This window comes from Mya arenaria, chromosome 6 (assembly GCF_026914265.1).
Source record: "Mya arenaria isolate MELC-2E11 chromosome 6, ASM2691426v1".
Taxonomy (NCBI): Eukaryota; Metazoa; Mollusca; class Bivalvia; order Myida; family Myidae; genus Mya; species Mya arenaria.
In genome coordinates this window covers 18,535,378-18,561,914 of record NC_069127.1, presented here as the reverse complement: position 1 = coordinate 18,561,914, position 26,537 = coordinate 18,535,378, and the positions used below count along the sequence as shown (strand labels likewise).

The window sequence follows — 26,537 nt, the reverse complement described above, 5'->3', positions numbered from 1 at the left end:
CGAAGATGGAGTTGAATCCTGCTGACATGGGGTTTGTGTCCATCACCGTACACGTCGGTGAGGTCGAAGGTGGAGTTGAATCCTGCTGACATGGGGTTTGTGTCCATCACAGTACACGTCGGTGAGGACGAGGGTGGAGATGAACCCTGCTGACATGGGGCTTGTGTCCATCACCGTACACGTCGGTGAGGACGAAGGTGGAGTTGAACCCTGCTGACATGGGGCTTGTGTCCATCACAGTACACGTCGGTGAGGACGAAGGTGGAGTTGAACCCTGCTGACGTGGGGCTTGTGTCCATCACAGTACACGTCGGTGAGGACGAAGGTGGAGTTGAACCCTGCTGACATGGGGCTTGTGTCCATCACCGTACACGTCGGTGAGGTCGAAGGTGGAGTTGAACCCTGCAGACATGGGGTTTGTGTCCACCACAGTACACGTCGGTGAGGTCGAAGGTGGAGTTGAACCCAGCAGACATGGCGTTTGTGTCCACCACCGTACGCGTCGGTGTGGACGAAGGTGGAGTTGAACCCTTCAGACACGGAGTTTGTGTCCACCACAGTACACGTCGGTGAGGTCGAAGTTGGAGTCTGAACCTGCAGACATGGGGTTTGTGTCCACCACAGTACACGTCGAAGAGGTCGAAGTTGGAGTCTGAACCTGCAGACATGGGGTGTGTGTCCTCCACAGTACACATAGGCGAGGTCAAAGGCGGAGTTGAACCCTGCTGACATTGGGTTTGTGTCCACCACAGTACCCGTTGGTGAGGTCGAAGGTGGAGTTGAACCCTGCTGACATGGGGTTTGTGTCCTCCTCAGTACACGTCGATGAGGCCGAAGGTGGAGTTGGACCCTGTTAACATGGGGTTTGTGTCCTCCACATTACACGTCGGCGAGGTCGAAGGTGATGTTGAACCCTGCAGACATGGGGTTTGTGTCCCCCACAGGACACGTCGGTGAGGTCGAAGGTGGAGTTGGACCCTGCTAACATGGGGTTTGTGTCCTCCACATTACACGTCGGTGAGGTCGAAGGTGATGTTGAACCCTGCAGAAATGGGGTTTGTGTCCATCACAGTACACGTCGGTGAGGTCGAAGCTGATGTTGAACCCTGCAGACATGGGGTTTGTGTCCACCACAGTACGCATCTGTGAGGTCGAAGGTGGAGTTGAACCCTGCAGACATGGGGTTTGTGTCCTCCACAGTACACGTCGGTGAGAACGAAGGTGGGGTTGAACCCTGCAGACATGGGGTTTGTGTCATCCACAGTACACGTCGGTGAGGTCGAAGGTGGAGTTGAACACTGCTGACATGGCGTTTGTGTCCACCACAGTACACGTCGGTGAGGTCGAAGGTGGAGTTGACGACTGCTGACATGGCGTTTGTGTCCACCACAGTACACGTAGGTGAGGTCGAAGGTGGAGTTGAACACTGCTGACAAGGGGTGTGTGTCCTCCACAGTACGCGTCGGTGAGGACGAAGGTGGAGTTGAACCCTGCTGACATGGCGTTTGTGTCCACCACAGTTACACGTCGGTGAGGCCGAAGGTGGAGCAAACTGTGGGCACGACACCTCTGACCAGTGATTATGTGACCCGGTCTGACATACTCATAAAAGGGCATTGTGATTGTTATGACGCACCAACTCCATGTATGGCACTGGGCACCCTTTCGAATGACTGATAATCGATAATTCGCCCCAAAAGCTGGAAGCTGCGACGACACAAGTTGTCTTTTTTCGCTGTCTTATTTGCACCCACAGAACGGGTCACTAGGCGGTCTTACTTAATGCGTTGTAGTCAGGACGTCATACTTGATTCGCAATAGTCAGGCGGTCAAACTTGATGCGCAGAGATCTTTGGGGTGACCTGCAATGACAATACAACAAGAAAACATTCTTAAAATATATACCAATTCAGAAAGCAATGCTTATATATAATGACATTGCAGTTGACTTTGCGACAAGTTAAGATCCTATTCAGATGTCGAACTAATCATGAGTCTCATAACATTTTCAACACACTACTAAAACAAAACAGACTTGAATCAGATTGTTTCGCAGAAAAAAAAATCAGGTCGAATTTTGTAGCCGTACACTGTTCCTTTAAACAAACACTCTTCATATTTCAAGAACTTTACTCAATTTTGTAGTTTTATATATATCTCTGATATGCAACTTTTTATTGTAATGGGCTAACACGCTTCAGTAAAGCATTGTTATTATAATGATACATTTATTTATAGAAACAATATCAATTCTATTAATAATATAAAAAAAGATTGAAGAAAACAAACCGGAAGGCATAAAAAAATAATAAAACACAAAAATGGGACAAGAACCGCACCTTTTGAAGATTTGTCGCTCCAGAATGAAGCTCTAAAATATGACTTTTATAACATGTAGGTTTTATGTGCACCACTGCGACCATTTATACAAATGCAATTTTCACGGGAAGGGATATAGAAATTTGCTATTTAAACCTCCAAAATTTATATAAATAAAACAATCTCCCAGGGTCTAAAACCTTGGTCGAATTTGTGCGTGAACTAGTCATGGAAAAGAAAAAACTAGCGGTGCTGGTTTTCGAGCCTGGCTCTCAGAGCCACCACTCGCACGTGTGTTCGTGCATGGTACGAGATCTGTCTTCTCTCTTTTATCTTTCCATTGACTCTCTGAGTCAACATGGTACATGCGAATGTGGTGGCATTCTCCTCTACATGACTCTGGTACATGACTCTGGTACAATGACTGGTACAATGACTCTGGTACAATGACTCTGGTACCATAACTCTGGTACATGACTCTGGTACCATAACTCTGGTACAATGACTGGTACAATGACTCTGGTACAATGACTCTGGTACCATAACTCTGGTACATGACTCTGGTACCATAACTCTGGTACCATGACTCTGGTACAATGACTCTGGTACCATGACTCTGGTACCATGACTCTGGTACAATGACTCTGGTACCATGGCTCTGGTACCATGACTCTGGTACCATGACTCTGGTACCATAACTCTGGTTCAATGACTCTGGTACCATGACTCTGGTACAATGACTCTGGTTCAATGACTCTGGTACCATGCCTGGTACAATGACTCTGGTGCTATGACTCTGGTACAATGACTCTGGTACATGACTCTGGTACCATGACTCTGGTACAATGACTCTGGTACCATAACTCTGGTACAATGACTCTGGTACAATGACTCTGGTACCATAACTCTGGTACAATGACTCTGGTACAATGACTCTGGTACCATAACTCTGGTACATGACTCTGGTACATGACTCTGGTACAATGACTCTGGTACAATGACTCTGGTACCATGACTCTGGTACAAAGACTCTGGTACCATGACTCTGGTTCAATGACTCTGGTACACTGACTCTGGTACAATGACTCTGGTACAATGACTCTGGTACAATGACTCTGGTACCATGTCTGGTACAATGACTCTGGTACAATGACTCTGGTACCATGTCTGGTACACTGACTCTGGTACAATGACTCTGGTACCATGACTCTGGTACTATAACTCTGGTACCACGACTGATACAATGACTCTGGTACCATGACTCTGGTACAATGACTCTGGTACCATGGCTCTGGTATTTCAATGTAGGAGGAGGAACAAGTAATAAAATACGCACAAGATGCACCAATTTCGAAGTAAAAATTGTTAAAATGTTCTTGGGAGGGTACCCGCATACCCCCTACCAACACTTAAAACGTAATGAATTACACCGCTAAGTTACGTCCCCTCATACGTCAAATCCTGGATTCGCCCCTGCTACACACGTTTTTTATTGTACTTAGTATTCAAATTCAAATGACGAATACTACCATCTAATATATTGCAATTCATTTATACATTTTGACGCGACCTACTTCGATAGATTTCATTAAAGGACTTTATAGGTGGAAGAAGTGATAGGGACAGTGAGAAGTAAGTACTGCGATACGTATGTTTGACAGCGGGAAGTTGTTGCTTTTGGAGTTGTTATTCGCTACATTCTATTCAAAAGTACTTAAGATAAGATGACATATTTGATAACTCGAACACATCAACATATCTTTATGGAATGACTTCGTGACGAGAAGAAGTGTCAAGCACGGTGAGTAGAAGTAGTGCAAGATATTTATCGTTGACCTTGACCATGCCAATATAGAGTTATTGCCCCTAGATTGGCCATACATTGCACTCTATTATATACTGTGCATCCTCGAACTATTTCTACTGTTTTCATGGACTTATTCTATAATTGGAAGAAGAGACATGCACGATATAATCTGTTAAAATGCCGAAAAACCCTTAATTTCCAATCGTAATTTCAAGTTCAATCTAAGTTGCTTATTGAATATGGCTCCGGTTTCAAAAATATTGAAGACGTTATAATAAGACAAAAATGGTATTTTCTGAACTTGTACACGTAAGACTCAAGTTACTATATATAGTTAAAAACAAAATTTGTAAAGCGCACAATATAGGTTGATGCCAATTGTGTATTCAATTTTGATGCATTATTATGTTTATCCCATTTGGCTTTAAAGATATCCCCCCCCCAAAAAAAAAGAAAAAAAAAAGAAGAGGCCATAAAATATGATTGGTGTAGATATAAAATAATATCAGCGACATCTTGGCGCTTTTTCAAACTGGGGTGATTGTAGCCATTTAGCTTTTAAATTAGAAAACACAAATATAAAGGCTAATATATTTGTATTTAAGTCAAATAAGTTAAACACACTAAAGCAGTTTTTGCATCAACTAATAGTGACAATATCTAATTTCTGTTTACTATACAAAAACTGTGTAAATCTATTTAACCGTTTATTGAAATGATTATTCTTTCATATTTAGGCTATCGATCATTATGAATGACCAAAAGATTTGTAAGTGCACTTTAGATATAACATCGATTAACATCGAGGTAATTTTGCTGTTTAATTTATATTGATTAACTATTATATTATTTTTGCATGAATTATTTTTTTGAAATACACCATAATAACGCTTCTATTACGATATACTATATAATGTTATGTAATAAAAATCATTAACTATAATTATATAGCAATTTTATTAAGTTGTTTCTTTAATCTAATTATGCCCTTTAAAGAGACGCTCTTGGCGAAAACTTAAAATTTTGTAAATTTAAGATGAAATATTACCAGTAGAATTTTTGTATTAGTTATTACATAATTTTATTAAGAATTAAGCATATACAGGTTATCATGATTTACATGTTAATAAATCACAAATGTACACATACACAAAAATGGCATTCAACACCATTAAAAAAATGCATTTCATCACAAATAATTACACGAGAGAAGGAAATGATACAATGTTCTATTGCATAATGTTGATAATAGTGTCTCTAAATTTAGAAGTTTTAATAATATATACAGCTATTTTATGCAGGAGCTGTTTACTTTTTACAGTTAGTAGTTAAACAAATTTGGACATGCTAGGCCTGTTTGTATAATGAGACGGGATAAAGTCGCTCCTTAAGTCACTATATTCATCACATACAGTCATAAAATGATATTCATCTTCAATAATATTCCTGTTACATAGTTCACATTTTTTTTTTATTTTGTCTAGGTATTCGTGTGTATCTGCTCCTTTCAATATATAGCTTTTCTGTGTTGAATGTTGTCTAACACTGCTAACTAATCACTTATTTCAAAGACAGTCTTTATTTCACGATATAACGATAATCCGCTTCACGTGTTAACTGTTTCCTTCCATTGGGTAATATAAATGAATTAAGCCTTAATTTAAATTGAGCAATAAAGCATTTAACATTTATGACCGTGTCCCTTTATAACCACACTTCATGAAAAACCAGTATGTCGAAGAATTTCTTTAATATTTGAGTGCCAATTACTTTCGTTATTATCACAATTCTATAACATATTAACATTAATAACACAAAGAGCATAATAATACAAGCATTATCATAGCAACTTATCAGCTTAAACCAATATTTCATAATGCGTATTTTTTTCTGCTGATAATCAATGGTAACCTTCCATTTTTACACCTAACTTGTGCTTGAGAAACTTTTTATGCAATCTCTCAAATTGTCAGCACTCGAGAACCCCCATATTTCGCAGCGATAGCTTAGTACTGAAGTTACATAAGTATCAAACAAATCAAAAGTCATCTTCAATGTAATACACATATCTTTTATACTATTATTTAATGTACTTACAGATTTAAGTCCTTTACTGGCCAAGTTTACAATACTCTTTCTGTACGTTCCCCTTGAGGTCATTACAAACCCTAGGTAATTAAAGTTTTCTACCTCTTACATTTGGATCCTTTGAATACTTCACGCCAAGTCAGTTGCCCACCTTTCCTAAAAATCATAGTTTTAGTCTTTTCGATATTTACTGTCAATTTCCACTTCTTACAATAACTGTCGAGCTAATTGAGGTCGATTGTAATCCTTGAGCGCTGTCAATAGGCAATGCACATTCGTCTGCAAACATGATTAGGAATATAGATAATTGGTCAAGTGGTAACACGTTATTTATGTTTAATTGCATGTGGCGTTCAAGATCATTGACGAAGAGTGAAGATGTAATCTCCCCTTGGAATAGGCCCACATCACTACTAAAGTAGTCCGATAGCGTATTCATATGTCTCATGCACGATTTCACATTACTGTACATTGCCGGAAACAATTTTCAATAATTTACTATCAATGCCTTCTTTAATTAACTTAAACCACAATGCCTGGAGATTAATTAAATCATAACACTTAGAGTAGTCAATAAATGCAGCATACACTCTTTTGTTTTCATTCAAATACATCTTTTAAATTACAATATTATGTAAAATGAAAATAGCATCGGTCGTGCTATGGCCTGCTTTGAACCCAAATTGTGCATCCGTCATTTTTCATACTTAGGCGACCATTTCTTCAAATGCTCGTGAATAGTTTTTCAAGACAGCTTATCAGCGTTATACCCCTGTAATTGGTCACATTTGAGGCTGGTTGCTTCTTTAAGATTGCAACTATAATTCCCGACGACCATTTTGTGAGGAACACACCATCATTAAGGATGATGTTAATTTTTTTAATGGTCTCAATATAATGTCGCACATTCAATGATATATTCATTTAAAATATTATCAATACCGTTTGCTTCGTTCCTATGATTTTGATGATGGGTGTATCAACTCAAATAGCTTTATTAGAGTTCCTCTATTATTCCTATATGTAAATATACATTACATATTACTTTATATCAATAGTATCATTCTCTCGTTCATAAATGGACATAGTACAGATAAGAAAGGTTGATAACCTAATTAAAGGGTCGAATAATTCGCACTGTGAGTTGGAGCTGAGGAGAGAATGAAGAAACAATTCCTCGGTATGATATATTAACTTTATGTCAACGAACATAAATTTCCTTTACTTGAATGTAATTATCTATTGATTGGTTCTAAAGTTTGACAAAATCTTAAACTGTTCTGCACGTAAATTGTTAAATCTTTAAAATTGCTTATTGCAGTGTTTGTTGCTAAACACTTGCTTTCTTGATACAAGGAACTCACCATATGTAATTCAAAACATTATATTTAATTACTATTTCCTGTACAGCCTTGTTGACCATTTCGCTGGTGCAGTGGGGAGAGTCAATTGGTAATGTTAATTCATATTTGTTTGAAATACTTAAACAAAACAGTAAATTAGTGCATGTGTTTTAATTTTTGGCGATCCACGCAACGAGGCCATACGCTTCATCCAGAATTGGATGCTAAATCGTTTGGTGTTCAACCAAATTAAACTGAAAATTTAATAGGTTGTCTTAAATGGGTGCGGTTGGTTACATCATGCAACTGAACTTAAAATAGATGTGTAAAGCGACCGGAATCGTGTAGTCTTGATTCAATTCATAATACATCCACATGATGATAGATGACTTAAAAAAAGTATCAACAAAAAATAGACCATTAAAAATAAATGACCGTTTCCACCATAACAATCGGTATAAACAAAATTGACCTACAGACAATTGGAGAACTTCTCGACTGTCATTGGCCCATAAATGAAAAGGAACACCTGTAGTCGACTAAATCAGCTTGTATTGGATACTTCAGTACTGCAATAGACTTATGGTGCTACAATAACATTGCTAACTATATTGATCATATTACTTTGAATAGAAGGTCTCTAATAGAAGCAATAAAGAATGGTGTGTTTCCTTTCGGCGAGGATTATATTGATTCTTACTGAGCTATAGATATGAACATACGAATAACATGTTTAAAAGTGTTCTAGATAAATGTACATAATATAATTCTTTAATTCAATATCGTGGTCCATGCCGTACTCCAATAATATATATATACATATTTATTGCATGTACCTTTTCATGTATTTTGTGTACCGATTCATTGTAAAAAACATCCTTGTTATAAGTCTTCGTTTAAAGGATTAATTAAAGATATCTATCTACCTATGTCGTGGTGATTTAGTATATTTTCTTATAATACTATCGATATAGTTAAGGTTTAAAGTTATTGCAAAGTTCGTCTAATATATTTTTGTAGTGCGGGAATTATGTTTATTGCATGTGTATATTATTTCATATTCAGACGCAAATGCCTGTCATCCTAGCCCGTGTGTGCATGGCTCCTGCTTTAGCGGACCGGCTGGTTACCTGTGCGTCTGTGATCACGGCTACACTGGCATTCACTGTGATTCGAGCATAGGTAAATCAAAAAAAAAATATCTTTAAAACATTATGTGTTAATATGCATTAGTACTTGAAAAGACATAATACGACTGAAAAACAACAATAATCTAAATAGTAAAGTTAAGATATTAGATAAAAAAAGAAGAGCAATCAGTGTTTAAACACAGCAGTAGTTTGTTATAAACAGGCTTATACCCAGGTCGGAGATCTGATAGCAGGGGTCAAGGCAAGTAGATCAAGATCAATACACAGAGGTTGTGTACTGTATATAGATTTGGGGAGGGGGGGGGGGGGGTCACTTTAAGAAGGGTTAAACTAGGCATTTAAGACTATTCTTAACTTAAATCAATTTCCTTCAATTTTAATTTGGTCAAATTAAATGAAAAGTATAAGTATAAGTTTAACGTAAAAATATGTATTTTGAATCAGATCAATGATAATTAATTATTTCAAATAGTATAAAGTAATTACATTAAAGCATAAGTGAGATACTTAACGTAAGAAAATGACTGAAGTTATGAAATGAAGATATGTAAAGAAACCATGGTGCTTATGAAGGATACCGAGTTTAATTGGAAAGAAATGAGCATAAAGCATTATATTGCTACCTGATGGGACTAAAGAAGACCACAGTTAATCGTTTAGCATTGACCAATCATTTAATATTTTTGCGCTTTCTGCTTTTAAATACACGGTTACAATCTTGTAATTAGTATTTTCCATAATTACATTTTTTTATTAAGTAGTCAAAAGTCAAACAGTCAAAATTAGTGTTTGTTATTCATGTGTATGTTTTGATTTTAAATAAGAGTGTCACTTTAAATACCAACAACGGGAACAAGCGAAGTAGCCTTAGATTGAACCAACAACTCGGATGCTATATTCATTACAGGGCACGTTTTCATATAGATAGACGCTACATATTAATTGTCCATACTATTTGTAAGAGCCTAGAAGCAGTACTTATAAAGAATTTCATCTTCGAACAAAGTGTTGAAATGCCACCATGACCACAGTGCCTTTTAAATTCAAAATGGCACAGTTGCTATCAAAGGTCAATATATCTTGACAAACCAGTTACCTACTTTCACCATTACGATAACACGTTCCTAAAAATAATCACCGCATTTACACACTATCATTTACTCTAGTTTCTGAAAGTGTGCCCCTGCTTATGTACAAGCCAGGGATAGTCAGGGCAGTTAGGTTAATCATGACAATACACGATAAAAACCCTTTGATGTTTAAGACATACACATGAACACATTGTTATAAAAATGATATTTTTTACAATTTGATAAATAGACAAATCAAATTTTAACTAGTATACTGATTAACCCTAACATGTTTGAATGCTTCATTTTAATCAAGCCGCTTTTAAAGCAACACTTATTTTTCAACATTTTCCTTTTCTAAAGTTCTGAAAAACATGCCTACATGTTTTAATATTAAATATTGTTAGTGTCATAGTGTATATGGTCAGTGTCACTGTTTATTATGTCAGTGTCATAGTTTATATCCTCAGTGTCATAGTTTATATGTTCGGTGTCATAGTTTATATGGCCAGTGTCATAGTTTATATTCTCAGTTTCATAGTTTTTATGGTCAGAGTCATAGCTTATATGGCCAGTGTCAAAGTTTAAATTCTCAGTGTCATAGTTTATATGGTCAGTATTATAGTTTATATGGTCAGAGTCATAGTTTATATGGCCAGTGTCATAGTCTTTATGGCTAGTGTCATAGTTTATATTTTCTGTATCAAAGTTTATACGGTCAGTAACATATTTTATATGGCCAGTGTCATAGTTAATATAGTCAGTGACATACATTATATGGTCATTGTCACGGTTTATATTGTCAGTGTCATAGTTTATCTGGTCAGTGTCTTAGTTTATATGGTCAGTGTCATAATTTATATTCTCAGTTTCATAGTTTATATGGTCAGTGTCATAGTCTATATTGTCAGTGACATATATTATATGGTCAGTGCCATTGTTTATATTGTGAGTGTCATAGTTTATATTGTCAGTGTCATAGTTTATATTGTCAGTGTCATAGTTTATATTGTCAGTGTCCTATTTAAAATGGTCAGTGTCACTGTTTATATTGCAAGTGTCGTAGTAATTATGATTAGTGTTACTGTTCATATTCTCAGAGTCATTATATTGTTAGTGTCATAGTTAATATGGCCAGTGTCATAGTTAATATAGTCAGTGTCCTAGTTAAAATGGTCAGTGTCACTGTTTATATTGCAAGTGTCATAGTAATTATGATCAGTGTTACTGTTTATATTCTCAGAGTCATTATATTGTTAGTGTCATAGTTTATATGGCCAGTGCCATAGTTTATATTCTCAGTATCATAGTTTATACTTTCAGTAACATACTTTATATGGAAGTGTTCAAGTTAATATAGTCAGTGTCATAGCTTAAATGGCCAGTGCCACTGTCTATATTGTCAGTGTCATAGTTAATATCTTCAGTGTCATAGTTAATATGGCCAGTGTCATAGTTTATATTCTCAGTTTTATATTTTTTATTGTCAGTGTCATGGTGTATATTGTCAGTGTCATAGTTTATATTGTCAGTGACATATATTATATGGTGAGTGTCATTTTTTATATCGTCAGTATCATAGTTTATATTGTCAGTGACATAGATTATATTCTAAGAGTCATTTTATTGTTAGTGTCATAGTTTATATGGCCAGTGTCATAGTTTATATTGCCAGTCTCATAGTTTATATCGTCAGTGTCACTGTTTATATTGTCAGTATCACAGTTTATATTGTCAGCGTCATAGTTTATATGGCCAGTGTCATAGTTTATTTTCTCAGTTTTATAGTTAATATGGTCAGTTTCACTGTTTATATTGCCAGTGTCATAGTAAATATGGTCAGTGTTATAGGTTATATCGTCAGAGTCATAGCTTATATTCTCAGTTTTATAGTTTATATCGTCAGTGTCATAGTTTATATCGTCAGTGTCATAGTTTATATTGTCAGTGTCATAGTTTATATCCTCAGTATCATAGTTTATATCGTCAGTTTCATAGTTTATATTGTCAGTGTCATAGTTTATATCCTCAGTATCATAGTTTATATCCTCAGTATCATAGTTTATATCGTCAGTTTCATAGTTTATATCGCCATTCAGGCGGCATTGAGACGTGTCTGTCGTGCCCTGCCAGACTCACGGACGTGCCGTGTACCCACGTGCAGAAGTGCTCATCGGGCCAGGTAACTTACGAACATCCCTTACATACAGTAACGAAACTGATTCGTTGATATGAAAGCACCTACTAAATACTTCTAATGACATGCTTACAATAAAACTTCGTTGAATATTACTTCAATATTGCATTTTATGTAAAATATATTTTACAACCCGGATGTTTCCTGTTATGTGCAGCAATGTTTCGCACGTATCCTGGCAACGTCTTCCGGTGACCTGCTTCACGAGTACGGCTGTAAAGACTCGCAGGTAGAGACACACATACCGTTATACTGTAATACTCTTGTATATGCGCTCTTGAGTATAAGCCTATATTTCACTTAAAATGGTTAACACGACTTATGTTCCATTTCTGTATGGCAATTTTGAGTCAGAACTAGAATAGGTCATCGAAAGCAACCTATATTCACTCGCGGGTCCAGGAGTGCGGTGGTGGGGGTCTGAGGTTCGGGCGCGAGTCAAAGGTTTACAACCCTTAGTTACGCTCTCTCTCACTTCGTTTCCTGGATCCGCCCCTGACATTGATCCAGTGGTGACAAATTCAGAAGACATTTCCAAAATGGCTGGCCGTTTTGTTGATACTTAAATAGTTGACATGTTTTGTAAATGGCTTTGAGGGCATGCGGGAAACAAGGAAACTAGAATACAATCAGTCAATAGTAAAAGGTTACATAATTGTTATTACAACTGGTTACAGCTATGTGGTGCAAGATCGGTGATTGGAAGGAGAGAGACACCAACGTCCATGACATCCCGCCAGACACAGACTGGTTTTCCACTGTGCGAACGATGCTGCTTGGGGGCGATATGCAACATGAACATGTGTGGCCAAGCTCCAAGTACGGTTGTTGTTTGAGTACTTCATTGCACAAGGTGCACTCTTGTCAAAGCCTGCGTCGACTCTCTCAGTCATCGGTCTAAGCAAAAACTTCATTAAGCAGCTTATCGTTGATGTATCTTTGAACAAGGTAGACAAAAGTCAAAAATAATGTTTACTTGAAAATTGGCAAATTATATTTGAAAAGTGCTGAAATAAATAAATCAATTCAGACGGAATTCCATAACAGTTTTGAAAACTCTTTTAAATCTGCCATATACATGTATACTGTATTACAGAAGTTTTTAAAGCTGTACGATCCCTCGAGAGATATGGGTTTTATTTTTTATTTTTTTATCCATTTGCCATTGCATTTATGATGGTGCTTCGATTTCAATGCAATACAATGTTTGTAAATGGCAGTAAATCCATTAAACAATGCAAATACAGTAAATGAACATGTTTGGAGATTTAATTTGTTCATCTTGTAGACATTTCGGTTAGTGGTGGTCCCACCTGTTACTCCTGCTCAAACCATACCACAAAGGATTCCTGCACGGACATACAACACTGTCCGGCTGGACAGGTACTCGGACGTTTTAATTGTTTATGAGAAGCAATCTCCATGAGCTTCATAGTAGAGTATCAAAACTAGCTGCCGGCAATAGTTTTATCTCATAGAAGGAAGAATGCATAAACATAAGTAATCCTGGTTATATTCACATGGCATGCAGAGCAATATCAATCCGTTAAAATTGGTGCTATCCTCAACTGCATTATTGCTCGTGTAGATTATAGTCTGCTTAAACCCGGTACCTAACATTAAAGAAACACAAGTGCTAAAACATCTTAAAACACACGAAATGTTGCATTGCTCGACAATTGAGGTTACACGATTTAAATTAAGAGCGTATATTACGATTTTTAGGTTTGCCAACTTGTCCCCAAAATCTCCATTGCAACCCATACATATCACTTCGAGTCGTCCTGTGCCGTGCATGCGGTAAGTCAGCTGTCATATTTACCATGACCATTTTCGTTGATATCTTCTTGCAGTCTTCGTATCTTTTGTAACTTCTCGAAATTTCCCCAATAAGACAACGAGAAAACACACCAGTAGTCGTCTTAGCAGTGTGTGTATACCAAGTGATGGATTACGTCATAAATGCTTAAAACATATAAAACTTCATTTTTATTCACCATGTTAAATGAAACATGACACAGTATACGCCGCTTACATAGCACATCCTTCGGTCTTTTACTACAGTTTGATTCAGGATTTAGTTTCTAAAAAAGCTTGGACAAACCTTATCGAAAAAAGAGGCACTGCCGAAACATTATTTTGCAAACAGTGTTTGAGGAAACTAATCACCGCATCAAACTCCGGTAATTAAACGAAGGCGCGGCTCTTCTAGTGGTAAAGACTTTGTTTCATTTTAAATGGTGAAGAAAGGAAAAGTAACCTTTGTTTTAAGTCATCAATCGAAGTAAAAAGTTGCATTCCGATGTAGCATTTGTGACGTAGTTTATCAAGTGGTTTACTTAGGTTCACCGTTAAATATTCGTTCAAGCTTAACCATATATGGATTGTATCTTTAACACGGACCTTTAACACGGACTCATTGTGATATCTTTATATGCATAAAATATACATAGTGCTCATAAAACAATACAGTGTGCACCACCAAATGGCATCAACATACTTACATTTGTATGGAAAAGAGTGTGCTCGCTGTCCTCACACCACTGCCTAACTGGTGAACGTCAGTAGTAGTGATGTTTGCTACTACAAATCATTAAAGATATTGTGACCAACATGCAAACATGAATTACATGCAGACATAAATTGACTCAGCTGCGATTCTAAATACTCATATGGCCATATAGAGTCTGCACCAAATGCAAAATACAAAGCAAACGACTTCACCCTTCAAATGACCAAAAAACTAAAGGTGGAAACAGTCAAATATATATTGGCATCGCACCTGTCGTGCCTGGTCGACCTCTTTCCATGTAACAAAACACATGTTATAATGTTGTAACTCCTTGGCGCATTTACTCCTGTTCCATAACACATGTAATTATTTTGTAAATTCCTGGCGCATTTAACCCATGTTCCATAACACATGTAATTATTTTGTCAATTTTGGGCGCATTTCCCCAGTTCCATAACACATGTAATTATTTTGTAAATTCCTGACGCATTTACCCCTGTTCCATTACACACGTAATTATGTTGAAACTCCCTGGCATATTTCCCCCTGTTATAATTTAACAAACGTTGTGTGGATGTTTTTTCCTTTAGCATTCCCTCTGTTATGTAACACATGCAATTATGCAATTATGTTGTAACTCTTTGATGCATTTCACCTTATTATTATTTAACACATGTAGTTTGGTTGTATTTCCTTATAGCTTTTCCCCCTGTTAAATAATATCTGTAATTTGGTTGTTACTCTTAGTTGCATTTTGTTTACCAACAACAGCAAATTACAAGTCTTACTTGACCTGCCTTAATACAGGACTGTCAAGCTAAAGTAGCCGCCTTAACGCAGGGAATACTGGGCAGAAAAAGAGGTAATTAAATATCAGCATTATTTAGATTCGCTTGTATGGCTGCTAGATAAAGCAACATCCTTTATCATTTCTACCGATTGAAACACAAAGGTAAATGTAGATAAATATACATTAGTGAGTGTCCCGCGCTTTATTCCAGACATGCCTTGTTCTATGCGATGTTGTAACACAACCCTGTGTAACCAGCTATCATGCGGGCAAGTGACAACACCAGGTATGAGCATTCTTACAATCACTTATCACGTCGATATTTAACTAAATACGTATTTGTACCCGAGTTGACATACTTATACAAGTACATTTAAAATTTAATACTTTGGAAATTGACCTTTAGTTTTGATATTTGACATCAAATATGAAAATCATGATGGATAGGAACTCGCTCATGTTTTGTAAAATGCACTTTTAATGAAATAAAGTTTGTAAAAACTAAGATTCTGACGGGTGGAACCATTAAAGAAATGTTGAAATATGCTCAAATATTGTCTTTCAAGTGAACGGTTTTGAAAAGCGTTAGTAACGCGATTTAACAAAACACCAAAAGAGTAAATTATCCATCGTACAAGAGTCCCTCCGTGCGAGCGGTTTAATGGCATTTTCTATTTGTTCTTTACTATATAGGCGGGGGTAAGCTTTCCATTACAGTCAGTATTTTTTACTTTAATCGTATTGATTTTCTGAAATAACGGTATCAAAGAGTACAATCAATACAATAGAAGTGCTTTCCGGTGCATTGCCTTGAAAAAATGTTGGCACAAAACATTGTCATGAAACTACACTCTGCCACACTGTCAGTTAAAAAAACTTTGCAAAGACTGAATAAATGGGCTGATGACCCTACATATATTTGCATGTTTTGGTGTAAACACTGTCCAATAGAGCACTTGGTAGAGCAATTCGCCTAGGGTTCTTCTTTGCAAACAGTGCCACTACCTTGGCAATGCCGATCTTAACATCTCTATGAATACTCAAGAGGCACATTGAGGAAGTCTATCTTGACCATTGTGGCACTCAATTATGACTTCACTAAAGCCAGTGCACTTACACTTCTTTCACATTCACAGGAGGTCACTGGAACACACTACAAACTGTCAACACTGTGTGGATGTTGGGGTACATTTTCAGACTTTCTTGTAGAGTTTCAGTAGAAAATTCCACATTTTTCCACTTCTGCTGCCAGCTATGCAGTTCTGAATCCAGTGACTGTGGTGAATGCAAGTCTTCCTGGAACCAGTCCAAGTCAGCAGCATTTGCTGGATTGGCACACATATGTTTGGGCATCAGGGTAAGGCCCATGGCAGCTTCCTCTGAAGTTTACCAAATCGTTCGCTCATTTGCAGTAGCAGAGTGTCAATGAAATCAGCAGTGAGGTTTCTCCAGTATCATTCCTCTGGTGTGGATGCCTCCGCATTTGCCATCTTGGTTTAGCGTCCATATGTTCTGGGCTTTGCAGGTTCAACCACCAGTGTCTCCGTGATCCCTGCTGCTTCGTGATACCATATCCTGTGGAAGTCGTCGATGTGGAGAGCGTACGTCATGAAGGTTGGCGGTGACAACATTGACCTCGGACATAGCCTTGGCAACATAAACTTCCCTGCCCGAAACATCAGAAACATTTTCATAGTTGGATCTAATTGAACACTTCACATTTTTTCTATTATTGTATGATCTATCGTTTAATATATATTAACATTTTATTGTTTTCAACCAGTCCTCGACAGTTATTGCTTTTGTTAGTCTCAATCAATTGTGTATGTTTGCGTACCAGTAGCGTTGACTGAAAACACTGTTGTTATGTTCTTTATTATATGCACCTCTGATGAGCGATATATTCCAAATGCGCTGGGACTGATTTCTTCTTTCCAAAAGCCTTTTTAGTAATTTTTGCTATTCAATTATTATTATAAACATGCAAGGAAACCTTTAGAGGATTGATATAGCTGAGGCATCGTGTGATCACAACCAGTACCCGGATGAACTGGAACGAGGTGATTGCAAATAGGAACCCAGTTTATCACTGCGGATGTAGTGGCCCTCTTCTCGCCAGACATAATCCTGGGACATCTCTTCAACAATATCTGAGAGAAAATCGAAAAAAATCTCCAGTGCATCTTGTCTCTCTACCCAACGTGTGGGACAAAGCTTCTGTAAAATTTACACATATTTAATTAAATATATTTCAAAAAACTTCAAAAATATACAAAAAGTGGTGCTAGTTAGATAATAACAGATATGGTAATATGCAACCATTGCTTTGCTTCAACAGCAGCTTTATGACATGGCTTTTCTTTGCAAAGTATACCTGTTTACCTCTTTCATTAGGTGTGCACATACTTTATTTTCATATCCATCGAGTAATTTGCATGGATCTTTTTTGTAGTATGATTCTTATGAGCACTGGCGATGTTCTTTCAACACCGAATCTCTATGTTCAACTCTAAATTCCAATAGAGCCTTAAAATTTCCGAAGTTGCTGTCAGCCTCATTTAGGTACTTAGAATCATTACGAATACCACGTAATGCATTATTATGGAGGGCACAAAATAACACTGTCTTAACTACAGACTGTAGGCTGTAGCACTTCAACTTTTCCCCCTTCTCTCGCCTTCAGGGTGGTATCCACATGCTTGGCGACTGTCATTTTCTTCGACATAGAGGCTATAAACAGTTCAGCTCGAACCTTACTGTACATATGTGCCTGATGCACATTTTTCCTATCTTTCTGGTTTCTTTTAGCGTCTGTGAAATGCCCGGTGAACACTTCCAATGCCAGTATCCCGTTTTGGAATGGTTCAGATGCTAACTGACCACGCCGTTTGTTTGCTCCCGGAAACACTACACAGTGTACGCAGTAGTCAGCATCTTCGGAAATTCTATATTCAAGTCCTAGGAATTTTATAAGCCAAGCCCTCTAAAATGACCGTTTCAGTTGACCACTTTGTGTTTCACTGTCTGTCAAGGAGTCCTGTCGCTTAATGTACGAGCTGACATGTTCGACATCAGCCGCTGTCAATGAGCTTGGAAAAATAGAAAACATTCTTAAAAATGTTTGTACGTAATATACTAGAATAAAACATTTTTGTCATATGATATGTTTCTCTTTGTGACAAATATAATTTAAACATTTTGCTTAACGCTTGTTTGTCCATCCTCAATGTCAACTTAAACAATATTTAATACAAATTTTATGTGTAAAACACTGATTATTACTAGTAATCATATTATATCTGTCGTGTCTCACATTCAAACTTATGGCGTTATCGTTCTATATATGTATAATTGAATTCATTTTTTTGATAATGTAATAAGGAATACGTTTGTCTTCAAATTACTAGATAAATGTGTTGAATCTTGAAACTTGAATCTGTTTGTATATACTACTTCTGACTCCTGAGGAAAAATGGCGTGTAATCAACATTAGTTTTCGACCTCTCAATTAATAAGTGGCATGCTATAGAAGTAGTTTATTCGGTCTTTTAACAATGTTCAGATTACACGTCTTCGTGCCCTGTTTCTTTCCAATAGTCGGCTGGTGCAGTAGCATTTATATTTACCTTATGACAACTTCTCTGAGTATGTAACAATGTATAAACTATAATGGTGTGACATTCTGAAAACAACAACACAAAAAATAAGTGTTCTTTCAATTTCAAACGCGCTGTAAAATTACTGCTATTGCAATTTGACTCCATGCTGTACATGTATGGTGAATGATATAATGCTTACAAAACCTGCAAAATGTGTTTGACGTAAACATGTGAAGGTAAATAATTTATACAACTTTTCACTCGTCGTCAAAATACGTTTTTTAAAGATCGCATTATGCCTCTTCGTTTTATCTTTGAAATCGAAAGAATTTTTTTAAATATTTGTTCGCTTGCTCGCACCATTCTTTCCCCTGAAAATCGGTAGAACAGACTATTAATTTGGTGTTACTTCATATAGAAAATTGATCTTAACGTAGTGATTCCCTTTATCATCTGTCACTGTATAAAGCTAGCTCGTCCGTTTCGAGTAATAGTGAAAACTGTTCTATAGGCTCAATAACTCTTAAAACGTTGACATTAGGAACGATGTGTGTTTTTCCTCACCTAGCTGTATAATGAGGTGGTAGATTTCCCCCTTATTATAAGATGTTATGCTCACTTCAGTTGCTGATCCCTGCTCATCCAATCCCTGTCAGAGAGGCACATGCACCAGTTCGAATGGGGACTTTGATTGCCAGTGTCCATCAGGGTATTCTGGGAAGACGTGTGATATGGGTAACACGTGTTTAGAATTCAAATTTTGCTGAAATGTCTTGACTTTAATCGTTAGATTATAAGCAAGCTATCTTACCCATTAATATGTATACTATATGAACTACAACTGATATCTATAATATGCAAGAGTTGGCTAGTCCATAGGTGTTAGTATCAGACAAGTTTGTGATATAATTATATACCAAAATAAAAATGGTTTCGAATGCACCTTTACCCATTTAGCTAATACTACTGAGTTTGATAAGCAGTTACACGTATTAAATATGGAAGTCTTTAGTTTACATAATCTTACCCAGTGCCATTAAACCGGGTTTATGTTTAAACTGTTTTTTTAAACTGAGCTTGTTTCTGTAGCTTTTCGCATTAATATTGATATTTACAGCAGTTTTGTGAGTGCCGTGTGGAAGCTGTAAAAAGTCGCCCAGTATTTACATTTAAATTGTCATAATTTGTTGTTTTACAGAGACTGAGAACGGTAGTCTTTAGTTTACATAATCTTACCCAGTGCCATTTAACCGGGTTTATGTTTAACGTTTTTGCTACTGAGCTTGTTTCTATAGCTTTTCGCATAAATATGTATACAAACTTATTAACACTTTTCCAAACCCCTGAATGTTAATGCAAACTTTGGGCAAGTATGGCTGTTGTCTGCAAAATGGATAAAAATCCGGACGGATAGCCTCGGTAGCTGTTTGAAAAATAAAAAAGAGGCCCATGAGGGCCTATGCTCTACTGGCATGGCTTTTGTGGTCATTTTCAATCCAGAGCATGTATATATGGATAATAGGCAAGAAATATATAGTTCACTTCTTGTGTTTGGGTTGGCTGAGAACGTTGCACGTTCAGCACCAGATGACAGAAAGTGTTGTAAGCAGATTAGTTGCATGAACTATTTTAATACGTGCCAAGTAAAGGTCATCTGAGGAAAAACAATATTTGCTTTCAAAACTGTACTTTAACTGCTGTAGCTTCAAAATTAAAAAAAATAGGTGAAAAGGTCTCATTCAAGGTCATCCGAGGATAACATTGATATTTGTTTGAAAAACAGTACACACGGTACAATTTTGTTACTGAAGCTTCAAAACTAAATAAGTAGGTCAAGAGGTCACAAACAAGGTCATCGAAGTACAATGTAGGTCGTTGTTTACAAAACAGTAAACATGGTCAAAATGTCATGGCTGTAGCTTCCAAAATAACAAAGTAGGTCAAAAGGTCACAGTCAAGGTCATCTGAGGACATAATTGATGCTCGTTTGCAAAACTTCACACGGTCTTAATTTCATTGCTGTATTTTCAAAAATAAGAAAATAGGTCAAAAGGTCAAAGTCAAGGTCTTCCGAGGACAACATTGAAGTTGGTTTGCAAAACTGTACACATGGTCTAAATTTCATTGTTCTAGCTTTAAAAATAAAACAGTAGGTCAAAAGGTCAGAGTCAAGGTCATACGACGACAACATTGATACTCATTTTCGGAATCATACTCATGGTCCAAATTTCATTGCTGTAGCTTTTATAAAAAGGAGGTCAAAAGGGGAGGGCCCAGCTTTGGCCTCAGGGGCATAATTTCAACTGTTTTGCTAGACGGTCATCATATGATGCTCAACAACAAATATCAAACATATGAGCCTTTTGGTTTGAAACAAGACTATTTAAAAAATATTTCTTAAATAATAAATGGCACTGCCCTGGGGCAGTGCCAGTTTTGACCCCATAGGCATAATTTGAACAACCATGGTAGCGGACCACTGAATTATGCCTTAAATAGCTAGGGTCTGTCTAGCTGTTTTAGACAAATAGATTGATTTAAGTATACACAACCTGTGAACCCGGGGGCGTTTCCAGTTATGACCAGGGGCATAATTTAAACAAACATTCACAAGCAATTGTGTTAAAATGGATGCGCGAACGACTGACACTTCTGATCTTTGGCCCATAGAGCCAAAAATGGCCTTTGGCCTATAAAACTAAAAATCAACCAGCCTCTTTTAACTAATTTTGATCTCTTTCAACAAGGGCAATGGGGAGTATGACACAAGACCAACTGCACAACCAAAGAACAGGTTGTCTCCTTTAATCCTAGACTTTGCTTTACATGTTGACTTGGCTAAAAACAACATTTGTTAATACTTTCTTATTACTACTTTCATATGGGCCATACTCTAGGCATGCATGGGAGGTTTTGGGCTGGTTTTCGAAAGGAACTTAATACTGTACAATTTTCATCGAGATACAATCAAAACTGAAGACTGTACCGTGTTCACAAGCAATTGTTTACAGACGCACTGACGCACGAACGCACGGACGCACATACGACATACGCATTACCATCGCATAAGCTCTTCTGGCCATTGACCAGTAGAGCCAAAATCAATGCCTTAATTCCAGAGAATCTGTCGGTTTTAATTACAGGACCGTTGCCTATGGATTGTAAAGACATAATCAATCGCCCACATCTGTTCTCGAATCGAGGTGACGATGTGTACACAATAATGTTGCCAAGGTCACACACTGTGCTGCGAGTCTTCTGCAACATGACGCACGATTCGGGAGGCTGGACCGTAAGTGTTAGAGTACTTAGTAGTTTTACTATGATTAGACCGTTCAATAAATGTTTCTTAAATGGAAATTATGTAGTTTATTGCTGATAATATTTAAGTAAACTTATTTATAACGGAAATAATTCTACTATGTACCAAAGACGATATCATATCTGTGCATTCATTTACATCTCCATTTGATGAGTCTGGTTGCCATTTCCGTATTGCGAGAAAATAAATTATGTAACGATTTTATGCGTTAATACATAAAACCAATGAACGTAAGTCATAAAGGACGTTGACATGCGATGCACGTCGTTTTGCCTAATCCTTATAACTACTTATCATTTCAGGCATTTCAACGCCGCGTCACAAACAGTCCAGATTTCCACAGAAACCTGGCAGAGTACAAAAAGGGATTTGGGGACATAAATTCCAATTTCTGGATGGGTAGTGTTTTTTGTTATATTTTGATTTTATTTTTGCAGCTTTTCATTGCTTGAATGTGAACAACGTTTAAATAAATCTCCTTGAAAATCATAACATATACTTGCTCAACTTAGATGTAATTTAAATTTTGAAACAAATTTTCATTTTTTTTTAAATGTTTTTTGCTTTTTCAGGTTTGGAGAACTTGAAGGAAATCGTAGATTTAGGACCTACTGATGGAAAATTCCACGGAGTTGTCGTTGGTGCTAACGATAGCACCTTCAGCGAAGAATGTACCTTTACATTGCGAATCATCTCTCTGAGTGGGGCTCCGTCGTTTACAATCGAGAGGGAGGCTAATGCGACTTTTTCATGTAAAGAACTTTTGTTGTGTTTTTCTATATTCTTTATAACGTTGAAAAGCGTAAGCGAAGATTTCTGTTGATCTCAAGATAGGGGTTAAAGTTTAAACTGATATATTTTACAACGATTGTGAACATTATATTAATCACTTACATTGGTATGATTTTACGCGAGAGTTTGGTCTTGTGTTGTCGGGGAAACCGGAGTACCCGGAAGAAACCCATTTGTCCGACTTCGTGACCACACACCAAAATCACATGCGTCCAAGCCGGAATTTGAATCCAGGTTGCCTAGATAAGAAGCGCTATCCGCTGTGCTAAACCGGACAACCGTATATTATTATACAGTGGCCTGTTCAAAATGGCATGAAAGTTGCATTAATACCAAATTACCAGTTAATGTAAATACCGGAGCAAGATGGGGTAAACAACTTGTATGCGGAATAGCCTACAAGAAGACCCCAATAAAAAACAATCACAACAAAAAACAAAATCATTTACTTAAAACTTCAAGGCCGACGAGTTTGTTGTTTTTATGACCAGCACTAGTTGATTAAGGCTTGCCCATAAAGGCGCAGAGCTTAGTAATGTGCCGTATACCAGTATGCATAAAATACCGATTGACCATTTCGTGTTTCGAAAAAGCAAAATTGTAAGTAGTAATATTAACATGGGAATAACAGCATTTTACATTGAATTGTAGTTGGTAAACAACTTATAATTAATCTAACTTGATAGCAAAAATCTTTGGAAAGTATTGGTAAGAGGAGGCATTATATTTATCATGTAATTTTGATGTAACTAGATTTTGCTTATATTATCAGAAACAGTAGCGTACAAAGGCATTGTTTATCCCATTGGGGCAATCCCTACCTACAGGTAGCCTTCCAAACCTCTGCCCGGCTACTGTCCTGGCAATTTCAGCACCTACCACTGCGTAAGAATAATAATTGAAAATGTAAAGTCGTAACACCTAAAAATACTTGCCGAAAGAAAAACACAAGAAGTTGTATGTGTTCTACAGATGCTATATAAATTGAACCACTCATAAATAGATATTAGCCCATATTATTTACTTTGTTATTATCATTCAAAATTTCCACTGAAATATTTTTGGTATTTAAACAAGGATCAAATTTATTCAATGTAGCATCTTCTCAATTTCTTCTAATTTCTTTTAAAGCAATAAGGTATTATTTGCACATTGAGCATTTACAAGAGGGACCCGTCCAGGTGCGGATCAGCCTTTAAATTCCAGGTAGTTTTGGGAGCATCTTATTTCTTTTGGAAGGCTTCTATACCTAACTGGCCTCAAGCGGAAAGAGGTCTTCCCATATTAAGTTATTCTTACTGATGGAACATCTACACAGTGTTCATATCTGAGATTAGAAGTACATGTCTTAAAAGCTACAAGGTTTTGTTCATATTCTATGAGATACCAAACAGACACGTAAGTTGCAATAGCAAAATATTTTACCCTGCTCAAATGTAATGTTGGCAATTGAGCTATATGAAGAAGGTTTTCGTAAGTTGAGGTGAAATCATTGTAATGAGTAATTGCATTCTGTACTGGAAGGTACACGTTGATATCTCACGTATGTCAATTTAAGATGGCATTCAAATTATTTTAGTTGTATCATGACGTGATTACCAGTTCTATATCAATTAGGCTGATGTTCGTATGGTACAATTTAAGTGTCTCTTCGCAATCTATCATACAATATCAGCTTTATATGCGTATCAATGAAAGTATTTGACCTACTTGCAGGTCATTTTACAAGTCGAGTGCTTAACGCAATATGGTTGCAACGCCTACTATGTTTATATCGGGTTACAACGTATAAACAACATATCGACATTCTCTGAAAGTACATGAAAGTGTATTTTATTTAATTTTCAAATGTCTTTTATTTCTATTACTTATTTAATATTTCGATAAATGCTGTCCATACATGAGCATGCTCTTGTGTTGTGGCACAGGTAAGGTTGACTGTCAGAAGGTAGGATAGCAATTTATAATCAAAGTTATGACATATAAAATACACATACCATTTTACAGGTACAGGCAGTATATCCCCGCAGGACAATGGACAGGTAGATGCCGGGTTTGTTATCCCGCCTGTCGCCACATTCGCCACTTACGACCGGGACACTACTGACGCCTGCGCGGCGCATCAAGGGGGAGGATGGTGGTACTATGGTTGTGTCCCGTCTAACGGCTCCTTACCAACCAACACATATAATAACTCTAACATCTGCGGATCACATTTCTATCCCGGTGGACAATTACCTCCAGATGAAGATGCTCACTGTGCCCCATTCAATTTATACTCTGACCGTCCATCGCAAGTATTTAATATGTTTTCAATGACTTACATTGATATGATGATTCGACGGAACAATTAGTTGTCAAAATAGATATATGCAACCTGAATATTTACAAAAATCGTGCAGTACGTTGCACACATGGTAAAGAAAAACTTTAATTAAATTAAGTCGGTTGATTAACATAGATAATGTGTGTTATTGTAGGTCACTTGCAGGCTAATCTATTTATTTGTCTATTTGTCCGTAATTGGTGTTTTATTGAAGATCTTTTGGACAACTATAATTATTTTTGATAACGCTTGTTTTGGTGATATGTTTATTGATGAAATTAAAGCTGTACAAGATACGATAGTATTTATTGTTTATAATAACAGCAACAATATAACAGCAGCAAGAATTATGATTAACAACGTCAATGATGTCTTTCCCGCATGTTTTAAGCAAATTTGATTACATACGGCTCGACTACATGTATGCTCACAATTTTTACAAATCAATTGCTCCGACGGACTCCATTTTGTATCGTTGCTGCTGACGTCGCGTTGTGAAACTCTGGTGTTACCGGCGCGTTTTACCGGAAGTTGTCTCATTATGGAATTTGTTCGCACTGCGCCGATTATGTTAAGTCAAGTCATGTCAAGAATCCTTACTGAAAATCGCAGGTCACTTTATGCGGCAACATGTACAACGCATCTACACAGAACAGTGCGCATATATAAATTACACTATAATTTACGTGAAACTTTGTCTCATAATTTTTAATTTGGGGTTTTGCATGAATTGTACGCTTTCATCCTAATCCAATCAAGATGAAACAAACTTTCTATGCTGAGCAAAGTGTTCTAGGAAAAAGCAGCAAATGGCTCCAAATCGGATATAACAGGCTGTATTTTTATTAAATGAATGCGCTGAATGCGTTGAAAGGCTGTATGCGTGACAAGCGTGATTTTATCTTTTTTTATAATTCTATTCACATGAGAAAAAAAGGAATCCAAAAAACATTTTGCCTAAAACTGTTATTGATAATGTGTGCCATAACCTATTAATGGAAAATGTAAATTGACTATTTTTGAAGCCAATTAGCTAGTTTCATAACAGTAACTGATAAACATTATACGTACTAGGATATATGAACATTGCTTTCATCCGGCAAGTTTATAAAATCCGGATGTCAATACGGAAAACGGAGTGCTTGTGATAACGTATCAATATTTAATAAAAGATGAATAAAAAGTGAGAAACAAGTGTTCTTTCCATCTCTATTGCACAAA

At 36.9% G+C, this 26,537-nt stretch overlaps 1 protein-coding gene across 1 annotated transcript; it reads left to right on the top strand.

Annotated features, from left to right (window-relative positions):
* The first annotated feature begins 7,322 nt into the window (after nt 1-7,322).
* On the top strand, nt 7,323-25,559 carry LOC128237029 (uncharacterized). The gene is made up of 15 exons (XM_052952209.1): nt 7,323-7,394; nt 7,625-7,666; nt 8,623-8,739; nt 11,878-11,960; nt 12,133-12,204; nt 12,653-12,794; nt 13,264-13,358; nt 13,701-13,775; nt 15,295-15,349; nt 15,489-15,563; nt 19,501-19,611; nt 22,020-22,168; nt 22,501-22,597; nt 22,771-22,950; nt 24,998-25,559. The coding sequence occupies exons 1-15, from the start codon at nt 7,376-7,378 to the stop codon at nt 25,342-25,344; spliced, it is 1,659 nt and encodes a 552-aa protein (XP_052808169.1). The 5' UTR covers nt 7,323-7,375; the 3' UTR covers nt 25,345-25,559.
* Nucleotides 25,560-26,537: the final 978 nt, after the last annotated feature.

Coding starts and splice junctions, on each gene's coding strand:
- LOC128237029 (XM_052952209.1), top strand. Junction 13,359..13,700: donor AACACTGTCCGGCTGGACAG/GTACTCGGACGT, acceptor TACGATTTTTAG/GTTTGCCAACTTGTCCCCAA. Junction 13,776..15,294: donor CGTCCTGTGCCGTGCATGCG/GTAAGTCAGCTG, acceptor GCCTTAATACAG/GACTGTCAAGCTAAAGTAGC.